This window comes from Ailuropoda melanoleuca, chromosome 6 (genome assembly GCF_002007445.2).
Source record: "Ailuropoda melanoleuca isolate Jingjing chromosome 6, ASM200744v2, whole genome shotgun sequence".
In the NCBI taxonomy this organism is placed as follows: domain Eukaryota; kingdom Metazoa; phylum Chordata; class Mammalia; order Carnivora; family Ursidae; genus Ailuropoda; species Ailuropoda melanoleuca.
This window is the reverse complement of record NC_048223.1, coordinates 41,358,437-41,378,416: the sequence shown is the minus strand read 5'-3', so window position 1 is coordinate 41,378,416 and position 19,980 is coordinate 41,358,437. Positions and strand designations below refer to the sequence as shown.

The 19,980-nt window shown below is 43.7% G+C and overlaps 1 protein-coding gene across 3 annotated transcripts in view; it reads left to right on the top strand.

The window, feature by feature from the left end:
- GLB1 (galactosidase beta 1) overlaps positions 1-19,980 on the top strand; it is an 82,490-nt gene that overhangs the window by 8,247 nt on the left and 54,263 nt on the right. For all 3 annotated transcript variants that reach the window (XM_019799458.2, XM_002919037.4, XM_034662275.1), the window contains exons 2-5: positions 14,390-14,559; positions 15,868-16,018; positions 16,577-16,637; positions 18,440-18,534. In XM_019799458.2, the coding sequence (XP_019655017.1) occupies positions 14,390-14,559; positions 15,868-16,018; positions 16,577-16,637; positions 18,440-18,534 (477 nt within the window). The remainder of the gene's footprint in view (positions 1-14,389; positions 14,560-15,867; positions 16,019-16,576; positions 16,638-18,439; positions 18,535-19,980) is intronic.

The following is a 19,980-nucleotide window of genomic DNA, read 5'->3' as shown; positions in this document are numbered from 1 at the left end:
TTGGATCATATGTTAGTTCCGTTTTTCCTTTCTTGCAGAACCTCCCTACTATTTTCCATAGCAGTTGCACCATTTTACACACCCATCAGTGCACAAGAGCTCCGTTTCTCTACATTTCCACCAAAACTTGTTCGTTCGTTCGTTCTTTCTTTCTTTCCTTCTTTCTTTCTTTCTTTCTTTCTTTTTTTTGATAATGTGAGGTGATAATGTGGTTTTGATTTGCATTTCTCTGATGATTAATGATGTTGAGCATCTTTTCCTATGGTTATTAGCTATTAGCCTATCATCTTTGGAGAAATGTCCATTCAGGTCTTTTGCCTATTTTAAAAATCAGGTTATTTGATTTTTGTTGTTACTGAGTTATAGGAGGTCTTTATATATTCTGGATATTAACTCCTTACCAAGTATATGATTTGCAAATATTTTCTCCCATTCCAAAATTGACTTTTCACTCTGTTGATTGTGTCCCTTCATGCACAAAAGTTTTTAAGTTTGATGTCTTATTTGTCTATTTTCATTTTTGTTGCCTGTGCTTTGGTGTCATATCCAAAAAATAATTATCAAATCCAATGTTAAAGCTTTTCCCCTTTGTTTCCTTCTAGGAGTTTTGTAGTTTTGGGTCTTATGTTTAGGTCTTTGATCCATTTCGAGTTAATTTTTGTGTATGGTGTAAGGTAAGGGTCACCTTCATTCCTTTGCATGTGGATATCCCTTTTTACCAGCATCATTTCTTGAGGAGACTGTCCATTCCCTGTTGAGTTGTCTGAGGGTCCTTGTTGAAAACCATTTGAGCGTATGTGTGAGGGTTTATCTCTGGCCTCTCCACTCTATTCCATTGATCTGTTTCTCTGTTTTTGTTTTTAAAGATTTTATTTATTTATTTGAGAGAGAGAGAAAGAGCATGCGTGGGGTGGGGGAGGGGCAGAGGGAGAGGGAGAAGCAGACTCCTTGCTGAGCAAGGAGCCCAACATGGGGATCAATCCCAGGACTCGAGATCATGACCTGAGCCAAACGCAGACGCTTAATGACTGAATCATCTAGGTGCCCCTGTTTGTCTGTTTTTATGCCAATATTGCACCGTATTGATTACTGTAGCTTTGTAATATTTTTTGGAATCAGGAAGTGTGAGTCTTCCAACTTTATTCTTTTTCAAAATTGTTTTGGCTACTTGAGGTTCCTTGAAATTCCATATGAATTTTTCTATTTCTGCAAAAAAAATGCAGTGGAGTTTTGCTAGAGATTGCATTGAATCTATAGATCCCATTGGTTAGAATGGACATCTTAATACTCAGTCTTCTGTGAACACAGGATATCTTTCCATTTATTTATTTTTTTCAGCAGTGTTTTGTAGTTTTCAGTGTATGAGCCTCACCTCCTTGGTTAGGTTTATTAAGTATTTTATTCTTTTTGATGCCATTGTAAATGGAACTGTTTTCTTAATTTCCTTTTCAGATTGTTTATTGTCACTGTATAGAAATGCAGCTGATTTTTATATGTTGATTTTGTATTCTGTAATTTTACTGAATTTGTTTATTAGTCATGACAATTTTGTGGTGGGGGGGTATATGGAATCTTTTCTTCTTTTTCTTGCCTTGTTGCTCTGGCTAAGACTTCCAATACTCTGTTGAATAGAAGTGGTAAGAGCAAGCATTCTTGCCTTGTTTCTGATCATAGAGGAAAAGCTTGTGGTCTTTCTTCATTGAGTATGATGTTACCTGTGGACTCTCATATATGGCCTTTATTATGTTGAAGTGATTTCCTTCTATTCCTAGTTTGTTGAGTATTTTGTTATTGAAATGGTGTTGAATCTTGCCAAATCTGTTTCTGCCTCAATTAAGATGATCATGTGGTTTTTGTCCCTTATTCTGTTAATCTGATGTATTACATTGATTGATTTTCATATGTTGAACCATCCTTGCTTTACAGCAATAAATCTCACTTGGTCATGGTGTACAGTCCCTTTAATATGTTGTTAAATTCAATTTGCTCGTACTTTGTTGAGGATATTTGCATCAATATTCATCAGAAATATTGGTCTATAGTTTTCTTGTTGTGTCTTGTCTTGAGTAGGTATTAAGGTAATGTTAGCCCATAGAATGAGTTTAGAAGTCTTTCTCTGATTTTTTGGAAAAGTTTCAAGAAAATTGGTGTTTATTCTTCTTTAAATGTTTGGTAGAATTCTCTAATGAAGCCATCTGGTCCTGGGTTTTTCTTTGTGATTTTCAGCTACTGATTCAATTTTCTTTCTAGTTATTGGTCTCCTCAGATTTTGTTTCTTCATGATTCAGTCTTGGTAGGTTGTATGTTTCTAGGAATTTTATCATTTGTTCTAGATTACCCAGTTTGTTTGCATACAGTTGTTCGTAGTAGTATCTTATAATCTTGTCTATTTCTGTGGCATCAGTTATAATATCCCCTCTTTCATTTCTGATTTTAGTTATTTGAGTCTTCTCTCTTTCATAGTTCATCTAGCTAAAGATTTGTCAATTTTGTTGATCTTTTTAAAAAAAGCAATTCTCAGTTTCATTGATTTTTTTTCCTGTTGTTTTTGTTCTGTCTTTCATTTATCTGTGCTCTGATTTTTATTATTTCCTTCTCTCTGCTAGCTTTGGGTTTAGTTTGTTCTTTGGTTTCATGAGGAATTATGTCTCTTTATAGTCCTTTTGTTTGAATCAGAATCTAAAAACAAGACCCATATACTGTATATGATATATTTCTTAAATCTCTCTAAGTCTATAAAACATCCTCCCCTCTTTATGTCATTTATTTGTTCAAGTTATCTGGATATCATATCTTGGTATTCCCTACATTTTGGAATTGTGGTGGTTAATGTGTTGTACTATCCCTCATATTGTCTGTGAACTGGTAGAGCTAGAGATCTATAAAAGGTACAGCTAGAGGCTGGATAGATTCAGGTTCAACTGTTTTTCTTTTTTGGGCGGGAAGACTTCATTGATTTCAATGATGCTAAGACTGACCTACGGGTCCAGTGTCAAATATCATCATTTCTTCTGTGTTTACTAACTGTGGTTCTTCTACAAAGAACTCTCCTCATCAGGGGCGCCTGGGTGGCACAGGCATTAAGCGTCTGCCTTTGGCTCAGGGTGTGATCCCAGCGTTCTGGGATCGAGCCCCACATCACCCCTCCACTGGGAGCCTGCTTCTTCCTCTCCCACTCCCCCTGCTTGTGTTCCCTCTCTCGCTGGCTGTCTCTCTTTGTCAAAATAAATAAATAAAATCTTAAAAAAAAAAAAAACCTCTCCTCATCAATTGGTTACTCTGAAAAGGGCTATAACAAAGGCAAGACAGATGCTAGACTCTTCCCCTTTATTCATCAATTGTCAGAATAAAGAGTTGTGCCCCCAGCGAACTCCAAGGATGTCCAATAAGCTCTTCTTTGGGGTAGGAGGGAATATCATGCATTTGGCTCTTTTCATGTGTGTGATGTGTTTCAGTCCACTGAAGTGATAAATCTTTTTTTTTAAGATTTATTTATTTATTTGAGAGAGAGAGAGAACAGAGGGAGATTTAGAGGGAGAAGCAGACACCCTGCTGAGCAGAGCCCAAAGCCGGGCTTGATCCTAGGACCCTGAGATCATGACCTGAGCTGAAGGCAGACAGTTAACTGACTGAGCCACCTAGGCACCCCTGAGTGATAAATCTTTTGATGCTCCGAATCTCCCACCTTTGGCCGGTTGGAGCCAAATTGCTTCTTTATCATTTTGTTGTGACCGCAATGGTTTTTGATAGTTTTAGGCTTATTTTGTACATATTCTGCCCTAGACTTGGACTAAGTAATTTCTTGAAGGAGCTCTGGTTCCTTTTAGTGGGGACTCTTTAGAGACCATGATATAAGTGCTAGAGGGGCTAAGTGTTACTAGCTAGTGTCATTTCTAAGCTGTTTCAGTGGCTATTGCTAGGTAATACATATTTTTTTAGAAAGAAAAAAATTGTTAGTTATATTAGTATTTCCAGTTGAAATAGCAAATTATGAGCTTTTTTAAAAAATAAACTTTATTTTTTAGAGCAGTTTTAGTTTCATAGCAAAGTTGAATGGAAGGTACAGAGATTTCTCACAGAACCCTGATTATAGGGTTTTTACTTAATTTTCTCTGATTTATGTTTGTTTCTGTTTTACACTGAAAATTGTGGTTCCTAACAACTAATGTAATTACTTATTTACTTTATCCTACTTACATATATTATGGATTCAAAATAGCAATAAAATGTTATTACTAGGATGAAATCTACTGGATGCCGTTTTGTTTGTTCATTTGTTTTACCTGAATGCAGTTTAAGATATATTTTTATCCTTAGGCTGGATACCGTCAAAATACCATTTCAAATTCACTTGAAATGATTCTTTCCTGTGTGGAATGAAAGTTAGGTCTGAGTTTAACTTTTAAGAATTGTTTTATAATTTTAAAACTTATTTTTATTTTTTTAAACTATGTACTTACCTTTTCTCTGAGCTGAGGAGGCAGAATTAAATCTGTAACTGCCTGTGAATCCTGGAGGATTGGGAGCTGGTCCCAAGCTGTGTTCATTTCTCCTCCATTCTGCCATCTTCCTTCCTCTTCACTGTGATGTGTGCTCCGTTGTAATTTATACTCTTCAGCCACTGTCTTTTGGAATGCTGGACAAAAATCATTTTGGAACAAGACAGGCATAAATAAATAACAACACTGATAAAAATAGAATGCATGAGCCATAGCAGGTCATCCACAGCTTCCCCCAGAGCCATATCGATTGTCACCATTCCCTGTGGCTGTTTTGCTTCTTCAGCTTGTCTGATGTCTGGTGCTTTCATGACACTGGATGTTTGAAAGGCTCCTAACTCTGACACAATCAAAGTGTGTTGTATAGTCATCTGAAATACCCGTCTGTCTTCCTCTTCTGTGAGCTGAGGGATCTGGGAATCCCAGGTGTATAAACACCCTTCCATCCCTATCTTCTCCACTCCCGGTAATCCCTTGTCCCTCAGCCCTAGGGCACTAGCAGCCTGGGAGGGTTGGGTCTCTGCCACTCTGGAACTGAGCAGCTCAAGGTCAGGAATTCTCCAGGCTCTTGCGCCTCCGGGGTGAGCGAAAGGGCATGCAGGGTGCTGGGGATGCGGATCCATTGGGTAGGTGCTTTACCAGAGACACGCTGAAGGGCTTGAAGATGTAGTGTCTTCATATGGTCAACATAACCCCTAACTTGTGATGTCACTGAGCTCCTTTTATTTCTTTGTTCTAGTTGAGGGTGCACGTAAAGTAATGTTAATATAATGATTTTTAGTCCTGAGTATTAGGAAACCCGGGGAATGTTCACCTTACCTGGTGACATAAATATTGTATTATGTTTGGTTTTCTTAAAGAAGCACTTATTTACCACTGAAATAATTTAAACGAAAGAAATAACTTTAAAAATGTTACATAGGACAGTATTAGGTCTCTGCTGTGTAATTGGTTCAAGGGTGTTTTGTTTGTACTGCTGTCTTTCTTCTCCAATATTATATGCATTATGTACCCAGGGGTCTTGGGAAGGTGTGTGCTTTGCCTTGCTTGCAATTGCTTTTTCTTTTATAAGTTTCTGTGACCTCATGCATTGTAAACACTGATGCTACCACACCCTGCACATGTGAAATAAAACTGTGGCTCTTCAGTATTCCGTTCCCGTGCCAATTAATTTAGAAGGGGTGGAAGCTGCCCACTGGTCAAATTTTAAGTTATTTGTATTTTGGAGGAATATGCTCTGAAAGCAGGTTCCCTCTTCCCTTCTCCCCCGACATTTCTCAATTACCTTACTTCTTTATTATTATTATTATTATTATTATAATTCTTTATTAGGTTATGTTGGTCACCATACAGTACATCAATTACCTTACTTCTGCCAGAGGTCCCACAGCTCAAGAGATACTAAGGAGGCTGGCCCTTTTAGGCTGGATCCTCTCAGGTCCTTCAATGTGGAGAGGGGTCACATTGGAGACCCGAGATGGATTTTCTCTATTGACCTTGGCTGTGACAGTCACCATTTGGAAGCTGTCTCTTAGGTCATGCTGCTTCTGTGGCCATCCCTGTCACTCCACTCTGTGCTGCTTTTCCAAGCCTCAGTTTCAGAGACTTGTCATTTCTCCCTAGGTCCAAAAAACATGATGTTGTTTATCTGTCAGACCAGTGTGACAGCCCATGGGATGTGCTGATGACCAGGGTCTCTCATGGGAGAGAGTGAGGCAGTTAGGGGGGCCCTGGGACAAGAGAGAGAATGTGTACTGCTATACTGCCCACTTACAAACTGCTTTTGATCCTTTCTGCTGATGGTTTTGAAAAGAGTAGAACATTAGCCACAGACCAAACGTCAGGGGCTGCATTGACTGCTCCGGCTATAATACTACACCCACACGGCAGGTGCCACTTGGGTTTCCCCTTGGCTCAGTTAGTAGCCCACCATCATCCACCATGATCTGTCTGCTTTTTGCAGGGGTGCACATGTAATAGGAATAGGGATATGATGAGAATGTTTTGTGAGTCTTTGTGGAGCGGATATGAGGATCTGCCATTCTGGGAGGAATTGTGGGCTTGCTTCAGATTTATCTTGGGTCGAGGTGGGGAGTGGGCACTTCCACGATTTCCACTTGGCTCTTCCCTCCATGATGCCTCTGACTTATGGTGTGGGTTCTGGGGGCTGTTAAGTAAAACCATCCCAGTTTGTAGTCAGGACCAGGGAAGTCACCACGGGCCAGGCCCTCTGACTTGTTGGACCCACGTAAAAAGACCTGGGCCATGGCTCCCTTTCTCCCCAGTCTCCTAAAGAGTGGTGAATGGCATCACATTTCAGAATACCCTGGTATGTCAGCTCAGGTGTATCCAACCAACCCCAGAGGTCTGGGGGGCCATTTTCCTGAGGACGCAGGTGCCCGAGTCCTACCGGGGAAGGATTAGGGGACTATTCATTGTGTGCACTGGAGTGGTATCACAGGGTTCCTCCTCAAGGCATCCGTCTAACCCTCTCTTCAGTCAGTTGGCTGTTTGTTGGAGAGGCTGCCCTGGAGCTGGGAACTGGAGGAAGCAATCAGAATTTTCCATTGCAGTGGCTGACATCAGCCTGTTGCTCATGAGTTCTTGATTTTTTTTTTCCTCGTTAGACACGTCAGGCAGCACCCTTGCTGGTTACCCAATCATCCCACCCACTGGAAATGCTGTGGTTTATGAGGCTTTGCCTGAGATCGCCACTGGTCGACGCATCCTGGTTGCACTCTGGCCTAGCTGGTCGTTGTGGTGGTTATGTGGTCCCTCTCTGGTTATGCCAGAGTCTCGTCATTCTTAGTGCCACAGCAGCATTTTCTGTCATCCCTCACTTACAGAGGACAGCCTCACTGGGCTTCTGGAGGTTGCTGGGGCCCTCCTCAGTAGTGCATTCCTTCCTGAAGGGAGTGTTCTCTGGCCTGTCCTGGGGATATAGTCGGGTGGTGGGTTGTCTGGTCACCATTTTTACATTCCAATCTCTTTGAGACATCTCACACATCCCTCAGAATGCCAAGCTCATCCCGGCATCTCCACCTCATTCCCCATAGGCCAGCATCATGCCCAGGTTCCAGGGAACTGGGTTCCAACAGCATCGGAACTGGGTTAAGGTACCTTTTTCAAGGTGGTAACTCACAGGTCATGGGAAAGTGCACTGTGTCCATAAACTTCCTTCTAGCCGGCCTTACATTCTGCCCCTCAAGGTCCTCTCCCAGTGTGCCCACATGGTTAACACCTGAGCCTTACCCTTCTGGCTGGAGACATAGTCTCTTTAAATATGGCCACAGAAAATTCTGGCATCACAGAATGCCTGGAGTGGATGTTGATCCCATCAGGCAATCTTTCTTCAAAGCTTCCAAATCTCTTAATAAAAATCAGCCTACTTCACAATCCTTGTAATTACCAGTACCTACCAGCACCCCACCCCATTCCAGGGGTACAGCTAATGTCGATGCCGACTCCTCCACTTCCGCCTGGGCCTCCTCTCAGTCCAGCACAGGTGAGGACCTTAGAATTCGTATTTGCATAATGTGGGGTATCACCACCCACTTTAACACCACGGTAGGGTTCTTGTTGCTGTTTGATGGAAGGGAGAAAGCCAAGTATAGCTTCACAGCCTGAGGGTCTGCTGTGTAGGCCGATCCTGGTACCCACTGTCTTAATTTGGGTTCTTTTAGAAGCAAAACATGAAACAAGGGCTTGAGTGCGGGTGATCTGAGAAGTGATCCAAGAATGCAGGCACAAGGCACAGGTGGCAAGAAGCAGAAGTCTGTATGTGGATGTATCATGGTTCTCGCTGTGGGCAGTAGGGCCAGGATTCTGCCAGGATCTCCTGCAAGGTACACAGAACATCTCCAGCATTGTCTGCCTAAAAGATGCAGCTGTCCACCCCCATTAGTTGAGGGTTGGCCCGAGGGGCATGGGCACCCCAGCACTCCTGGATCCTGGGGCGAGCAGGTTCCTTTGGTGGGGCAGGAAGGCACAAATTCCCAGGGTGTGGGTCTGAGCTGAGACACTATCAGAACAGAGCATACTGAGGTCACACGACTGTCCATAAGGGCTGCAGCTGGCGTAGGTACGCTTTAAAAAACACTTCTCAACCTTCTCCTTTTACTCTTTCTGTATCAAAGATCTTTCTGCAAGGTCAAGAGCATCTCATCAGTCTCAGGAGCCACATAATACTTTATCGTGTGTATGTGCATATACATACATTCATGTACAATGCCCTTACCATAGAAACCGTAATTTATTTCATCAGTCCACTTTTTTAAAAAATATTTATTTATTTATTTATTTATAGACAGAGAGTGCACGTGTGTGCCTGTGCATGCACAAGCAGGGGGAGGGGCAAGGGGAGAGGGAGAGAATCTTAAGCAGACTCCCCGCTGAGCATGGAGCCTGGTGCAGGGCTCGATCTCATGATCCTGAGATCATGGCCTGAGCCGAAATCAAGAGTCCGTCGCTCAACCCACTGTGCCAAACAGGCACCCCTCATCAGTCCACTTTTTTTTTTTTTAAGATTTTATTTTATTTATTTGACAGAGAGGCAGCGAGAGAGGGAACACAAGCAGGGGGAGTGGGAGAGGGAGAAGCAGGCTTCCCGCCAAGCAGGGAGCTGGATGCAGGGCTCGATCCCAGGACCCTGGGATCATGACCTGAGCCAAAGGCAGATGCCAAACAACTAAGCCACCCAGACACCCCATCAGTTTAAGTTTGTACAGCATGATGTTGTGATTTACGTATACTGTGAAATGATCACCACAGTATGTTCAGCTAGTGTCAGTCTTCTCATATAGATACAATGGAAAGCAAAGAAAGAAAAAAGAAGAAAGGAAAAAAGTTTTTTCCTTGCGATAAGGACTTGTAGGATTTACCCTTTTTTTTTTTTTAAAGATTTTATTTATTTATGAGGGGTTCCTGGGTGGCTCAGTCACTTAAGCGGCTGCCTTCAGCTCAGGTGATGATCTCAGGGTCCTGGGATTGAGCTCTGCACCAGGCTCCCTTCTCATCGAGGAATCTGCTTCTCCCTCTCCCCCTGCTCATGTGCATGCTCTCTCTCTCTCTCTCTCTCAAATAAAAAAGATTTTATTTATTTATGAGAGGGTGCAAGGAGCAGAGGGAGAGGGACAAGCAGACCCCATGCCGAGTGCCAAGCCTTACAGGGCCCAATCCCAGGACCCTGAGATCACAACCTGAGCAAAACCAAGAGTTGGACACTCAACTGACTGAGCCTCCCAGGTGCCCCAAGGATTTATCCTCTTAACAACTTTCTTATATATCACACAGCAGTGTTAGCTATAGTTAACCATGTTGTACATTTCATCTCTAGTGCTATTTATCTTTTAGCTGGAAGTTTGTACCGTTTGAATACCTTTCTCCAGTCCCCCCCCCCACTTCTTTATTTGTGTCAACATTTTATTAGGAAAAATGTTCACACATAGAGTTGAAAGAATTTTATACTCACCATCCAGATTCTACCATTAACATATTACTATCGATCTATCCCCCCATCCACCCATCAATCCATCTTATTCTTTGGATGTGTTCCAAAGTAAGTGGCAGGCACCGGTGTACTTTCCCCTCCAAGCATGTCCTATATTATTAATCAGAGGTGAAAATTTCTTTGTAGCTTTATTTCCTCCTAAGGTAAAACTTTACATACAATGAAATATACAAATCTCAAGGGTACCCTTTGATGAGTATTGAGAAATGCACACACCTGTATAATCTGAAACCCGTATTCAGCTAGATTATCATTACCATTAGAAGAAAGCTCCCTCATGTTTCTTACCAAGCAATATGTGCCTCGCCCCCCCCCAAAGGCAACAACTACTCTGATTTTTTTCCCACCATAGATCAGATTGCCTGTTCTAGACCCCCCATGTAAAGGGGCTCATACAGTATGAACCTTTTGCATAGGGCTTTCACTCAACATGACAATTTTGATGTTTATCCATATCATTGGCAGCACCAATGGTTCTGTTTTATTGCTGAAAAGTATTCTATCGTATGACCACACCAAACTTTGCACATCGTTTCTCCTGTTGATGGACATTTGCTTACTTCCAGTTTTAGACAATTATGAATGAAGCTACTGTGAACATTTCTTACAAGTCTTTTCATGAACGTATGGTTTTGTTTTTCTTACAACCAAGAAAAAGGCTTTATTTTGAGGTACAGTTTGGTTTAAACAGTGTTGCAATTAAAACATACACGAATGAACAAAGAGAGAATACCATGTGTCTATATCCAGCTTCAGCAGTGATCAGCTTTGCTGTGTGCCTCTGCTCTTCTGTTTGCTCTTTTCTTTTTCATCTGTAGTAACCTCAGAGGTTGTGTCATTCCCCTCATAAAAACGTCTGTCTGTATCTCTAACTGTTGAGAACTTTTTTTTTTCTGTTGTGTACTCAGCATGCCATTGTTTTACCCAACAGAATGAACAGTAATTCTTTTAATTCCACCTAATGCCTGGTCTCTGTTCAGATTTTCCCTGTCTCAACATTGGGGTTTTTTTGCAGTTCATGAGAATCAGGATCCAAACCAGGTTCCCATGTTGCATTAGGGTCATTATGCCTCTTAAATTCTCTTTTATTTTCTAACAATACTCTATTTTGTTTGATTTTAATGCCATCAATCTGTTGGAGCAACTCTATCATTGGACTTCGAGAATGTCCTACCTTTTGGATTTGGCATATTTTGCTTGCTTGAGCTATCCATAGACTAAGGTTCGGTTGAGGTGCAAGTTCATTAATGAGGACCGCTTTTAGGTGGGGCTGTGCTTCCTATCGAATCACAACACGAGGGACGTAATGTCTGCTTGTTCCAGTTTTAAGAGGCTGACATTGAGCAGAGGAGTCACAGGTGTTAATATCCATGCAGTCTTTAATTTCCCCCACTTGATGCCTCTTTTAAGTCTGTCTCTTTTTTTTTAAATGCCCCCAATTTTTCCACCTGAGACCGTGGGAGCCTCTTCAGGTTAGCCCCTGTGTCCTACATCCAGCCACCCCCGGTCCTGTGGGTTCCACCTCCTGTCCACTGCCTACCTCACTGCTGCCACCAAGGTCCATGACTCTTTTTCCTTTTTGCCGCTTCAGGAAAAGGCCAGTGTCCGACATTTGAAACCACATGTTTTCACACGGTCTTCTGTGTAAGTTGCTCTCCGCAGCTCTTGGCATAAAGCCCAGGCCCACTAATGTGGTCGTCGGGGCACATTTGGTCTGGTCCATTTTTGCTTCAGCTCCCTGCCGTGCACTGTCTGTACTGAGGTTCTAGGGCTCCTTCTCTGCACCCCACACACTGTCTCCTCCTGTGCCCTTAGCCTGGCCCAGCTCCTCCTCACCCTGGGGCTTAGCTCAAACCAGAAGTTTCCAACCCTGGCTGTACCTGACATCATCATCTGGCCAGTTTTAAGAAATGCCAATGCCTCCACTGAAGATCAATTAAAATCTGAACGTCTGGGGGTGAGGCCTGACTTTGCTATCTTTAAAAGTTTGCACAGGTAATTCTGATGTGTGGCCAAGGTTGAGAGCCAGACTTCCTCCATCTGGGAAATTTGTCCTCATGCCCAACTCCCGGGTTACATGCCCTTTATCACCACTGCAGCATTCTGCTCTAGCCCTGACCCCAGCTTTACTGAGGTATAATTGATACTAATACTGTGTAACGTAAGCGTGCAGCATCACGATGTTGCCCTTACTTTGTCTGGGTCTCACGACGCTGACACCCGGTCTGTTCCATGTGAGATGGGAGCTGCGTGTAGAATCAGTTCTATGTGTACGCATGTACACATACATGTATATGTATACATTCGGCTGTGGCCACATCTGTGTGGCTCCCTCTGATATTACTCGGCACATAGTAGGTGGTTGGTAATACTTGTAATTGGACGGTAGGGAGATATTTGGGCTGGATTCTGGGATTGTTTGAATGCAGGGGTGGTGCTCCGCTGAGTGCGACAAAAGCCAGAGTCCATTGTCTGCTAAGATCATGTCTCAGCGACCTCCTCTGCTCCTCTGAGCCCCTTCCCCTAGACGAGTGGGCTACAGACAGCCCTCTGCATTTCCCAGTGGCTTACCCCCTTTCTACCTGTCCAAGGAATTTCCCCATCTCATACACCACCTCTGAACTCACAGAATGTGGAGGAAACCCTTTTTTGGCACCTAATCTTCTATGTGCTGTGAAAATGTTTTTGAAATCATTGGGGCACCTGGTATAAGAAGTAACTTTTATATTTTTCATTTCTTCAGGAGTTTCTGGCCTTTGAATGAGAGTTAAAGCCTTGTTTACTAGAAGAACAAAGTGGTATTAGATTGGTGCTCTGGCCCTTTTTTTAGAAATGATTCTTACATTATTTATTTTTTTTTTTGGGTTAGCTTTATTGAAGTGAACTCACATACAGTATAGCTTCCCATTTGCCCCTGAGCGATCTACTCTGTGTTGGTTAAGTTTCCATCACAATGCTTTAACTCGCTAGTTGGATTTCAGACCAAGTGTGATCTAGGACTTACGCTCTTAGAGTTGCTTCCAGATATGGCTTCAAGGGAAGCCTCCAAAGCTGTCATGGACTGTGGTGCTGCTATGAAAAAAAGCTTTTTTTTAAAAAAGCCTAAAGTTGGGGTGCCTGGGTGGCGCAGTCGTTAAGCGTCTGCCTTCAGCTCAGGGCGTGATCCCGGTGTTCTGGGATCGCGCCGACATCAGGCTCCTCTGCTGGAAGCCTGCTTCTTCCTCTCCCACTCCTCCTGCGTGTGTTCCCTCTCTCGCTGGCTGTCTCTATCTCTGTCAAATAAAAAATAAAATCTTTAAAAAAATTTTTTTAAATAAAAATAAATTTAAAAAAGCCTAAAGCTGCACAAGGAATCTTACCAACAATGGAGGAAAGCAATTAACTGGTTTCTCCGTTGACACCTATGACCCCTCGCTGCCTTTTTGCATCCACCAGAGGGCAGTGTTCTATTCTATCTAACCTCCGGCTTCCCTTTCAAATGCTAGCATTTTAGCTTCTGAATTGATCCCGTGTTTCTCGAAATTTGATTTGCCTAGATTTTTTTATTTTGCTAGAAATATGTGTTTCATTGCAATCCAGTAGAGACACACATCAAATGCAATTCTGTATATGTATATATTACAAAAGTTTCATAAAATAATACTTGTGCAGTACACTGATATTTTCTGTTCTCTTTCATTTAAAAAAGTGCCAATCAAAAAAAAATTTAAGTGCCAATCATCACTCAAATTAGGTTCATGATTCACAAATTGGGTTGCAGCCCGTAATTTGAAACATACTGCCTTAGAGTTCATTTAGTCTGACATCCTGGGTGTTTATGGAAGCAGAGATGCAGTTAGGGCGTTTGCCTAGTCACTGCAGGACGTAGAGCCCCAGCCAGGACTTTAGGCTTCTCATCTGTTGCTTTCAGCCCAGTGACATGACTGTCAAGGTACATCTAGTGCTCCAGCTGGTCAGAACCACAGGGAGGGAGGGTATCTATGTATGTGTTCTACTCCCAGCACACTGGGCTTTGCTATACCAAGAAGAGAGGCACCTCCAACAGGGTTTTCTCTTTGGGAATATAGCTTCTGTGTCTCAGCCACCGATTGTCACACTGATGCTGGCCTCTGGAAGTTAAACCCTTTGGAGTCCTGCACATGGGTCCTTCCTGATGATTTTGGTTGCCTGGGTGCACTAGCCACTGGCTTCGCAGTGCTTTGTTTTATAGCTTCCCATTTGCCCCTGAGTGATCTACTCTGTGTTGGCAGAAGCCAGGCATTAACTCCATCAGTAAATTCTGCCAATGAAATAGGCAGGTAGCCGCTTGCCATGGTCAGAGTGTCTGCTTCCGAAATGCAGAAGGTGGAAGTTCTCATGTGGTCCCATCCTTGCTCTGTAGAAAGCTTCCCAAAGGACGTTCAAGATTGACTACAGTCACAACCGCTTCCTGAAGGATGGCCGGCCCTTCCGCTACATCTCGGGAAGCATTCACTATTTCCGCGTGCCCCGCTTCTACTGGAAGGATCGGCTGCTGAAGATGAAGATGGCCGGGCTGAACGCCATCCAGTCGTAAGTAGGAGGCACTGGGCTCTCCCCTGGGCCTAGACACCTGCACCTGGAGAGAGGGCGCGGCTGCATTTTTCTGTGCAGCTAGCTCTTTCCTTCCTCAGAATGGGACACAGCATAATCTTGTGTTCTGGGAGGGGCTTGGCAAGAGCTCAGTTGGATTAACTACTTCTTCTGCTCTTGAACTTTGTCACTGGAAATCATAAAAAATGAACCTCAGCTTAAAAAGGCAAAGGCGAATTACAGTGATTGAGCATTTATCTTGTGCAGGGCGCTTTCCATGAAGGATTCCAGTGCTTCGTTCCCATTTACAGCTGGTGAAACTGAAATCTACCCAAGTGCCTATTTTTGGCCAGAGGTCTCCCTAGAGTTTGAAGGTAGTGGTGTTTGTAGGCAGCCAAGCTTCCCTCAGTTCTTGGGGGCATAGGCCACATTAGGTAGATTCCTGAAACCCAGTTTCTCTTTGTGGTTCTGCTGGGGTAATGCTATAGCCTAGAGTTACAGAATTACCCCAATAACTATCTCTCATCTCTTCTGCTGTTGCATGGTGACTAACTTGAGGGAAAGTTGGGGTGGCTGGCCACTCTGGTTTTTCGCACTACTGATGAGGATTGCTGATAGCCTCTTCAAGATAAGGGGTGAGGAGAATACAGAGGCAGATTCCTGGGGCCCTAGGGACCTACCTGCAGTTTAACACTTAGCTCTGGGGGCCCACAGCTGTCTGTCCCAGGGAGCCCGAAGCCATGGGATCGTGGGAAAAGACCACGAGCCAGGGGTCATCCAAGAGACCTATGTGATGGCAGTAGGTAGCTTTGTAATGCAGTTCGTGGCCTATGCTGAAGGAAGCCAGGGGAACTGGTAGAAGTTTTTGTCACTTTACTTCCTGCGTGCCCTTCCTGACAAAATCTTTTGCAGGAGACACAGGGGTCAGAGGGTTTTTTTTTACTTTTCTTAAAAAGCATTTTCAAAAAAATAAGTATACCTCTTATTACCTTAGCGTAGATATTTTCATTTTCCCTCAGCCTTACACAGGCATACCTGATTTTTACATAGTAGTAATTCATGGTCTTACATGACCATGTGTTTTTTTTTTAATTCATTAAATAGGAATGGGTATTCTTTGTGAGTCACAAACTTAAACCAAGTTTGGTTCACTTGGGTAACTGCTGAGAAAACTCGAAACAAGGCCTGTTTCCCAAGGGGCTGCCGAAGGGAGCTGTGTGAGTGTCTGAGGGTTTACACTTCTACTGCCAGTTCAGAAATTGCTGGATTTTTGAGCTATTTCCAAGAAGGGGCTGTGTGTCTCGGCAGGTATGTGCCCTGGAACTTTCACGAGCCCCAGCCAGGACAGTACCAGTTTTCTGGGGAACATGATGTGGAATATTTTATTAAGCTGGCCCATGAGCTGGGACTGCTGGTCATCCTGAGGCCTGGACCCTACATCTGTGCAGAGTGGGACATGGTGAGTATGTCTAGACTGGGCTCTGCCTGGCTGGTGCGTCCCGACGGGTGGGGTGACGGGCAGGGATCTGGGGGAAAGTGAGGTAAAGCAGTTTAAGTAAGTCTCTAAGTCCAGGTACAGCTGAGCCTGTGACTGTAGCCAGCACGGGTGTCCTTTACCTTAGGAGGTGTCTCGGCAGGGAGGACCCAGTAAGGGTCAGAGGCACGTGTCCTCCTTTGGTACTAACTCAGGTACCTCAGTTTCCCCACCGTAAAAAGCAGTTAATGGTATGGGCTCTGGTTCCCTCATAAGGTAGTGGTGAAGTTAAGTGGAATAATCTATACAAAGGCTTTGATTCTCCAAACACTGCATTCACGTGAAGTTATCTGACTTTCACTGTGTTACAATTTCTAATTTCCTTGAAAGTTATAAACCAGAAAGCCCAGTTCATATCCCTTCTCTGTGAAACTTTCCTTCTTTTCCCTCACTGCCAAGAGTCATTCCTATCTCCTCCGCCGTCCCCAGACCTTATAATGGCTTTTCTCTTCTTCTTTTCTCCCCCCCCCGCCCCCACCCTAGGGAGGATTACCTGCTTGGCTATTATTAAAAGAATCTATTATTCTCCGTTCTTCGGATCCAGGTAAGTTGTCACAGGTGTCTTGAGAGAATTTATGATGTCTTTAGACATTTTATATCAAAAGCGTCAGGTATTTTGAAGGCTGGGATACTTCTGTACAGATACCTCTGAAAGCTTACTGGAAGCGTGAGGATTAATCACTGTCCACTGCAGGCACGAATGTGTAGGAAATAAGGCTTGCATGAACTGTTTGACCAGATCTTGCTGATAAACTGGTAACTTTGAACTGGCATTGGGCCCTGTTTGTGGTTTACCGACTCACTGTAATGCTTTCTCTTCCTACTTTCTCAATAAATTACATGACCAGTGATAGCATCTAGCTAATCAAAATAGCAATTCATTTGTCTACCTTTACAGAGTGATCTATAAACGAAGTCTTTTTCTTGTCTTTTTAAACAACTAGAAATTATTTTAGCTATAAACCCGGATCAGAAGGTTTCATTTAGCTGCATTTCTGTCTTCTGAAGACTTCAGTTTTTCCTGGTGATGCTAGCGTTGGTGATGGTGATAAGAGCAGCTAACATTGATTAAATTAAAATAAAAAGGAAAAGCACTCAGTAGTGCAGTCGCTGGGTCATAGGGTAGCTCTATTTTTCAACTTTTTGAGGAATCTCCATACTGTTTTCCAGAGTGGCTGCACCAGCTTGCATTCCCGCCAACACTGTAAGAGGGTTCCCCTTTCTCTGCATCCTCACCAACATCTATTGTTTCTTGAGTTGTTAATTTTAGCCATTCTGACCGCTGTGAGGTGGTATCTCATTGTGGTTTTGATTTGTATTTCCCTGATGCCGAGTGATGTTGAACATTTTTTTCATGTGTCTGTTGGCCATTTGTATGTCTTCTTTGGAGAAATGGTGAAGGGGCACCTGCACCCCAATGTTTATAGCAGCAATGTCCACAATAGCCAAAATATGGAAAGAGCCCAGATGTCCATCGACAGATGAATGGATAAAGAAGTTGTGCTGTGTACACACACACACACACACACACACACACACACACACACAATGGACTATTACTCAGCCATCAAAAAGAATGAAATCTTGCCATTTACAACAACGACATGGATAGAACTAGAGAGTATAATGCTAAGCGAAATAAGTTTGTCAGAGAAAGACAAATACTGTACAATCTCACTCATATGTGGGATTTAAGAAACAAAACAAATGAACAGAGGGGAAGGGAAGGAAAAACAAAGCAAAACAAAGCAAGACAAAAACAGAGAGGGAGGCAAACCATGAGAGACTCTTAACTATAGGGTACAAACTGAGGGTTGCTGGAGAGGGGAGGTGGGTGGGGGGATGGGGTAACTGGGTGATGGGCGTCAAGTAGGGCACTTGATATAATGAGCACTGGGTGTTCTATGCAACTGATGAATCACTAAACTCTACCTCTGAATTGAATTTAAATTTAAATTGAATTTAAATTTAAAAAATTGAAAGTAAATTAATAAAATAAAAAGGAAAAACAACCCACCCTACTCTGACAGAAAGACACATCATTCATGCACTCTTTTCTTCATTCAACAAACACCGGCTGGATGCCTCCTGCGCTCCAGGCTTGGTGTGTAGTGGCGAGGAGGGATACCGTGCATACGGCTGCTTGTCCACTGAGAGCTCGTTGAGTAGATGGCTCCTTGAAGGACAACTTCTATGAGACTTGCAGTGCATGCAGCTACCCCAATTCACGCAGTCATTGAATCCAACGTATGTTGGTCTCAGCTGCCAGCTCTAGGGTAAGGGGGCAGCCTTGTGTCTGTTTGCAGGCACAGGTGTGGAGTGGAGTTATCCTGTCTTGTTTTCCAGACTACCTTGCAGCCGTGGACAAGTGGTTGGGAGTCCTCCTGCCCAAGATGAAGCCTCTGCTCTATCAGAACGGGGGGCCGATCATAACCGTGCAGGTAACCTCAGAGATGAGCAAGGGCAGGCGGCAGGGGAAGGCTTTCACCCTCCCACAGTGTATCCAGGGGTCATGCAGCTCTGAGCCTCACAAGTCCGTTTCTTGGCAAGGCAACGCCACAGCCAGTGATTTTATTGAAGTTGCATTTTGGGGAGTCATTGTCATTTTGGATGCCTGCTGTACACCAGGCTCTGTGCTGACAGCCCTACCCTATTCAATTATCCCAACCACTGTCTCTTTTAAAAGAAGAACTTCAGGGGCGCCTGGGTGGCGCAGTCGTTAAGCTTCTGCCTTCAGCTCAGGGCGTGATCCCTGCGTTATGGGATCGAGCCCCACGTCAGGCTCTTCCGCTGGAAGCCTGCTTCTCCCTCTCCACTCCCCCTGCGTGTGTTCCCTCTCTCGCTGGCTGTCTCTCTCTCTGTGTCAAATAAATAAATAAAATCTTTAAAAAAAAAAAAAAAAGAAGAAGAAGAAGAAGAACTTCAAAGAGGTTGAGTGACTTGGCCAAGCTCACCCAGCTGGCAGGTGGCAAAATCCGGACTGCAGCATAGGTCCCTAGGTCCAGTGAGCCTGTGGCCTCTCTAGTGTCTCTGGCTGCGGGGTACAGTACAGATTGAGATGCTGTGGTGTCTGCCCTGCTTAGGCTGTCTGTTCATGCTGGCCTGGAAAGAGGATGTGGTGAATTGGGGGGCATTATAGTTTCCCTCCCACTTCCTGCCCCCCACTCTCCTTCCATCTGTTCTTTGCACTGCAAAGACAGATATCGGGGAGATCATGTACCAAGTATTTTTCATGTGAAAATTTGGGACCCTTGACCTGCAACAATTTGTGATGTTTGCAAAATTCCTTAGCTAAAACATTAAAGCATGTTCATTAGTCATTTGCCAAGGAATAAATGTAACACTGGCTGCATCCTGAAACAGTGGGGTGCAGTGTGGCACTCCCTACAGAAGTGTGGCCAAGATTTCCTTCTTAGGAGTGATACCATGAACAGTTGTGGGGACGCTCACTGTGGGAAGGGAGCATGGCCACTGTCTTGGCCTGCAGGTGTAGGTCGAATGAGGCAATGAGAAGGCGGACCTGGCCAGAGGGACCATTCCGACCCTACACGGTGAAGAGAGGCCAGGTTGCTGCTCCCAGGGGGATGTCCAGGGACTCCCGAATGCCCCTCCACCTGTCTTGAGTCTGTACTGGTTAAGCGTACAGGAGCCCATTTTTCTGTATGAAGACTTCAAGGCTGCAACTTGAGTGTGTCTTTGCGTGGCTGGGTCTTCTTCCTTTCTCTTAATCTTAGGTTTTCTTTAGTCTTCCTCATTTTTTAGTCTCTGCTTCTTTCCAAGTAACTTTTAATTTTTGCTCACAACTTTCCTGTACCTTTTGGTTATTGAAATGCCACAAAAAGCATAATCAAATATGAACTCCACAGAGGAAACCAATGTTGGCTGCA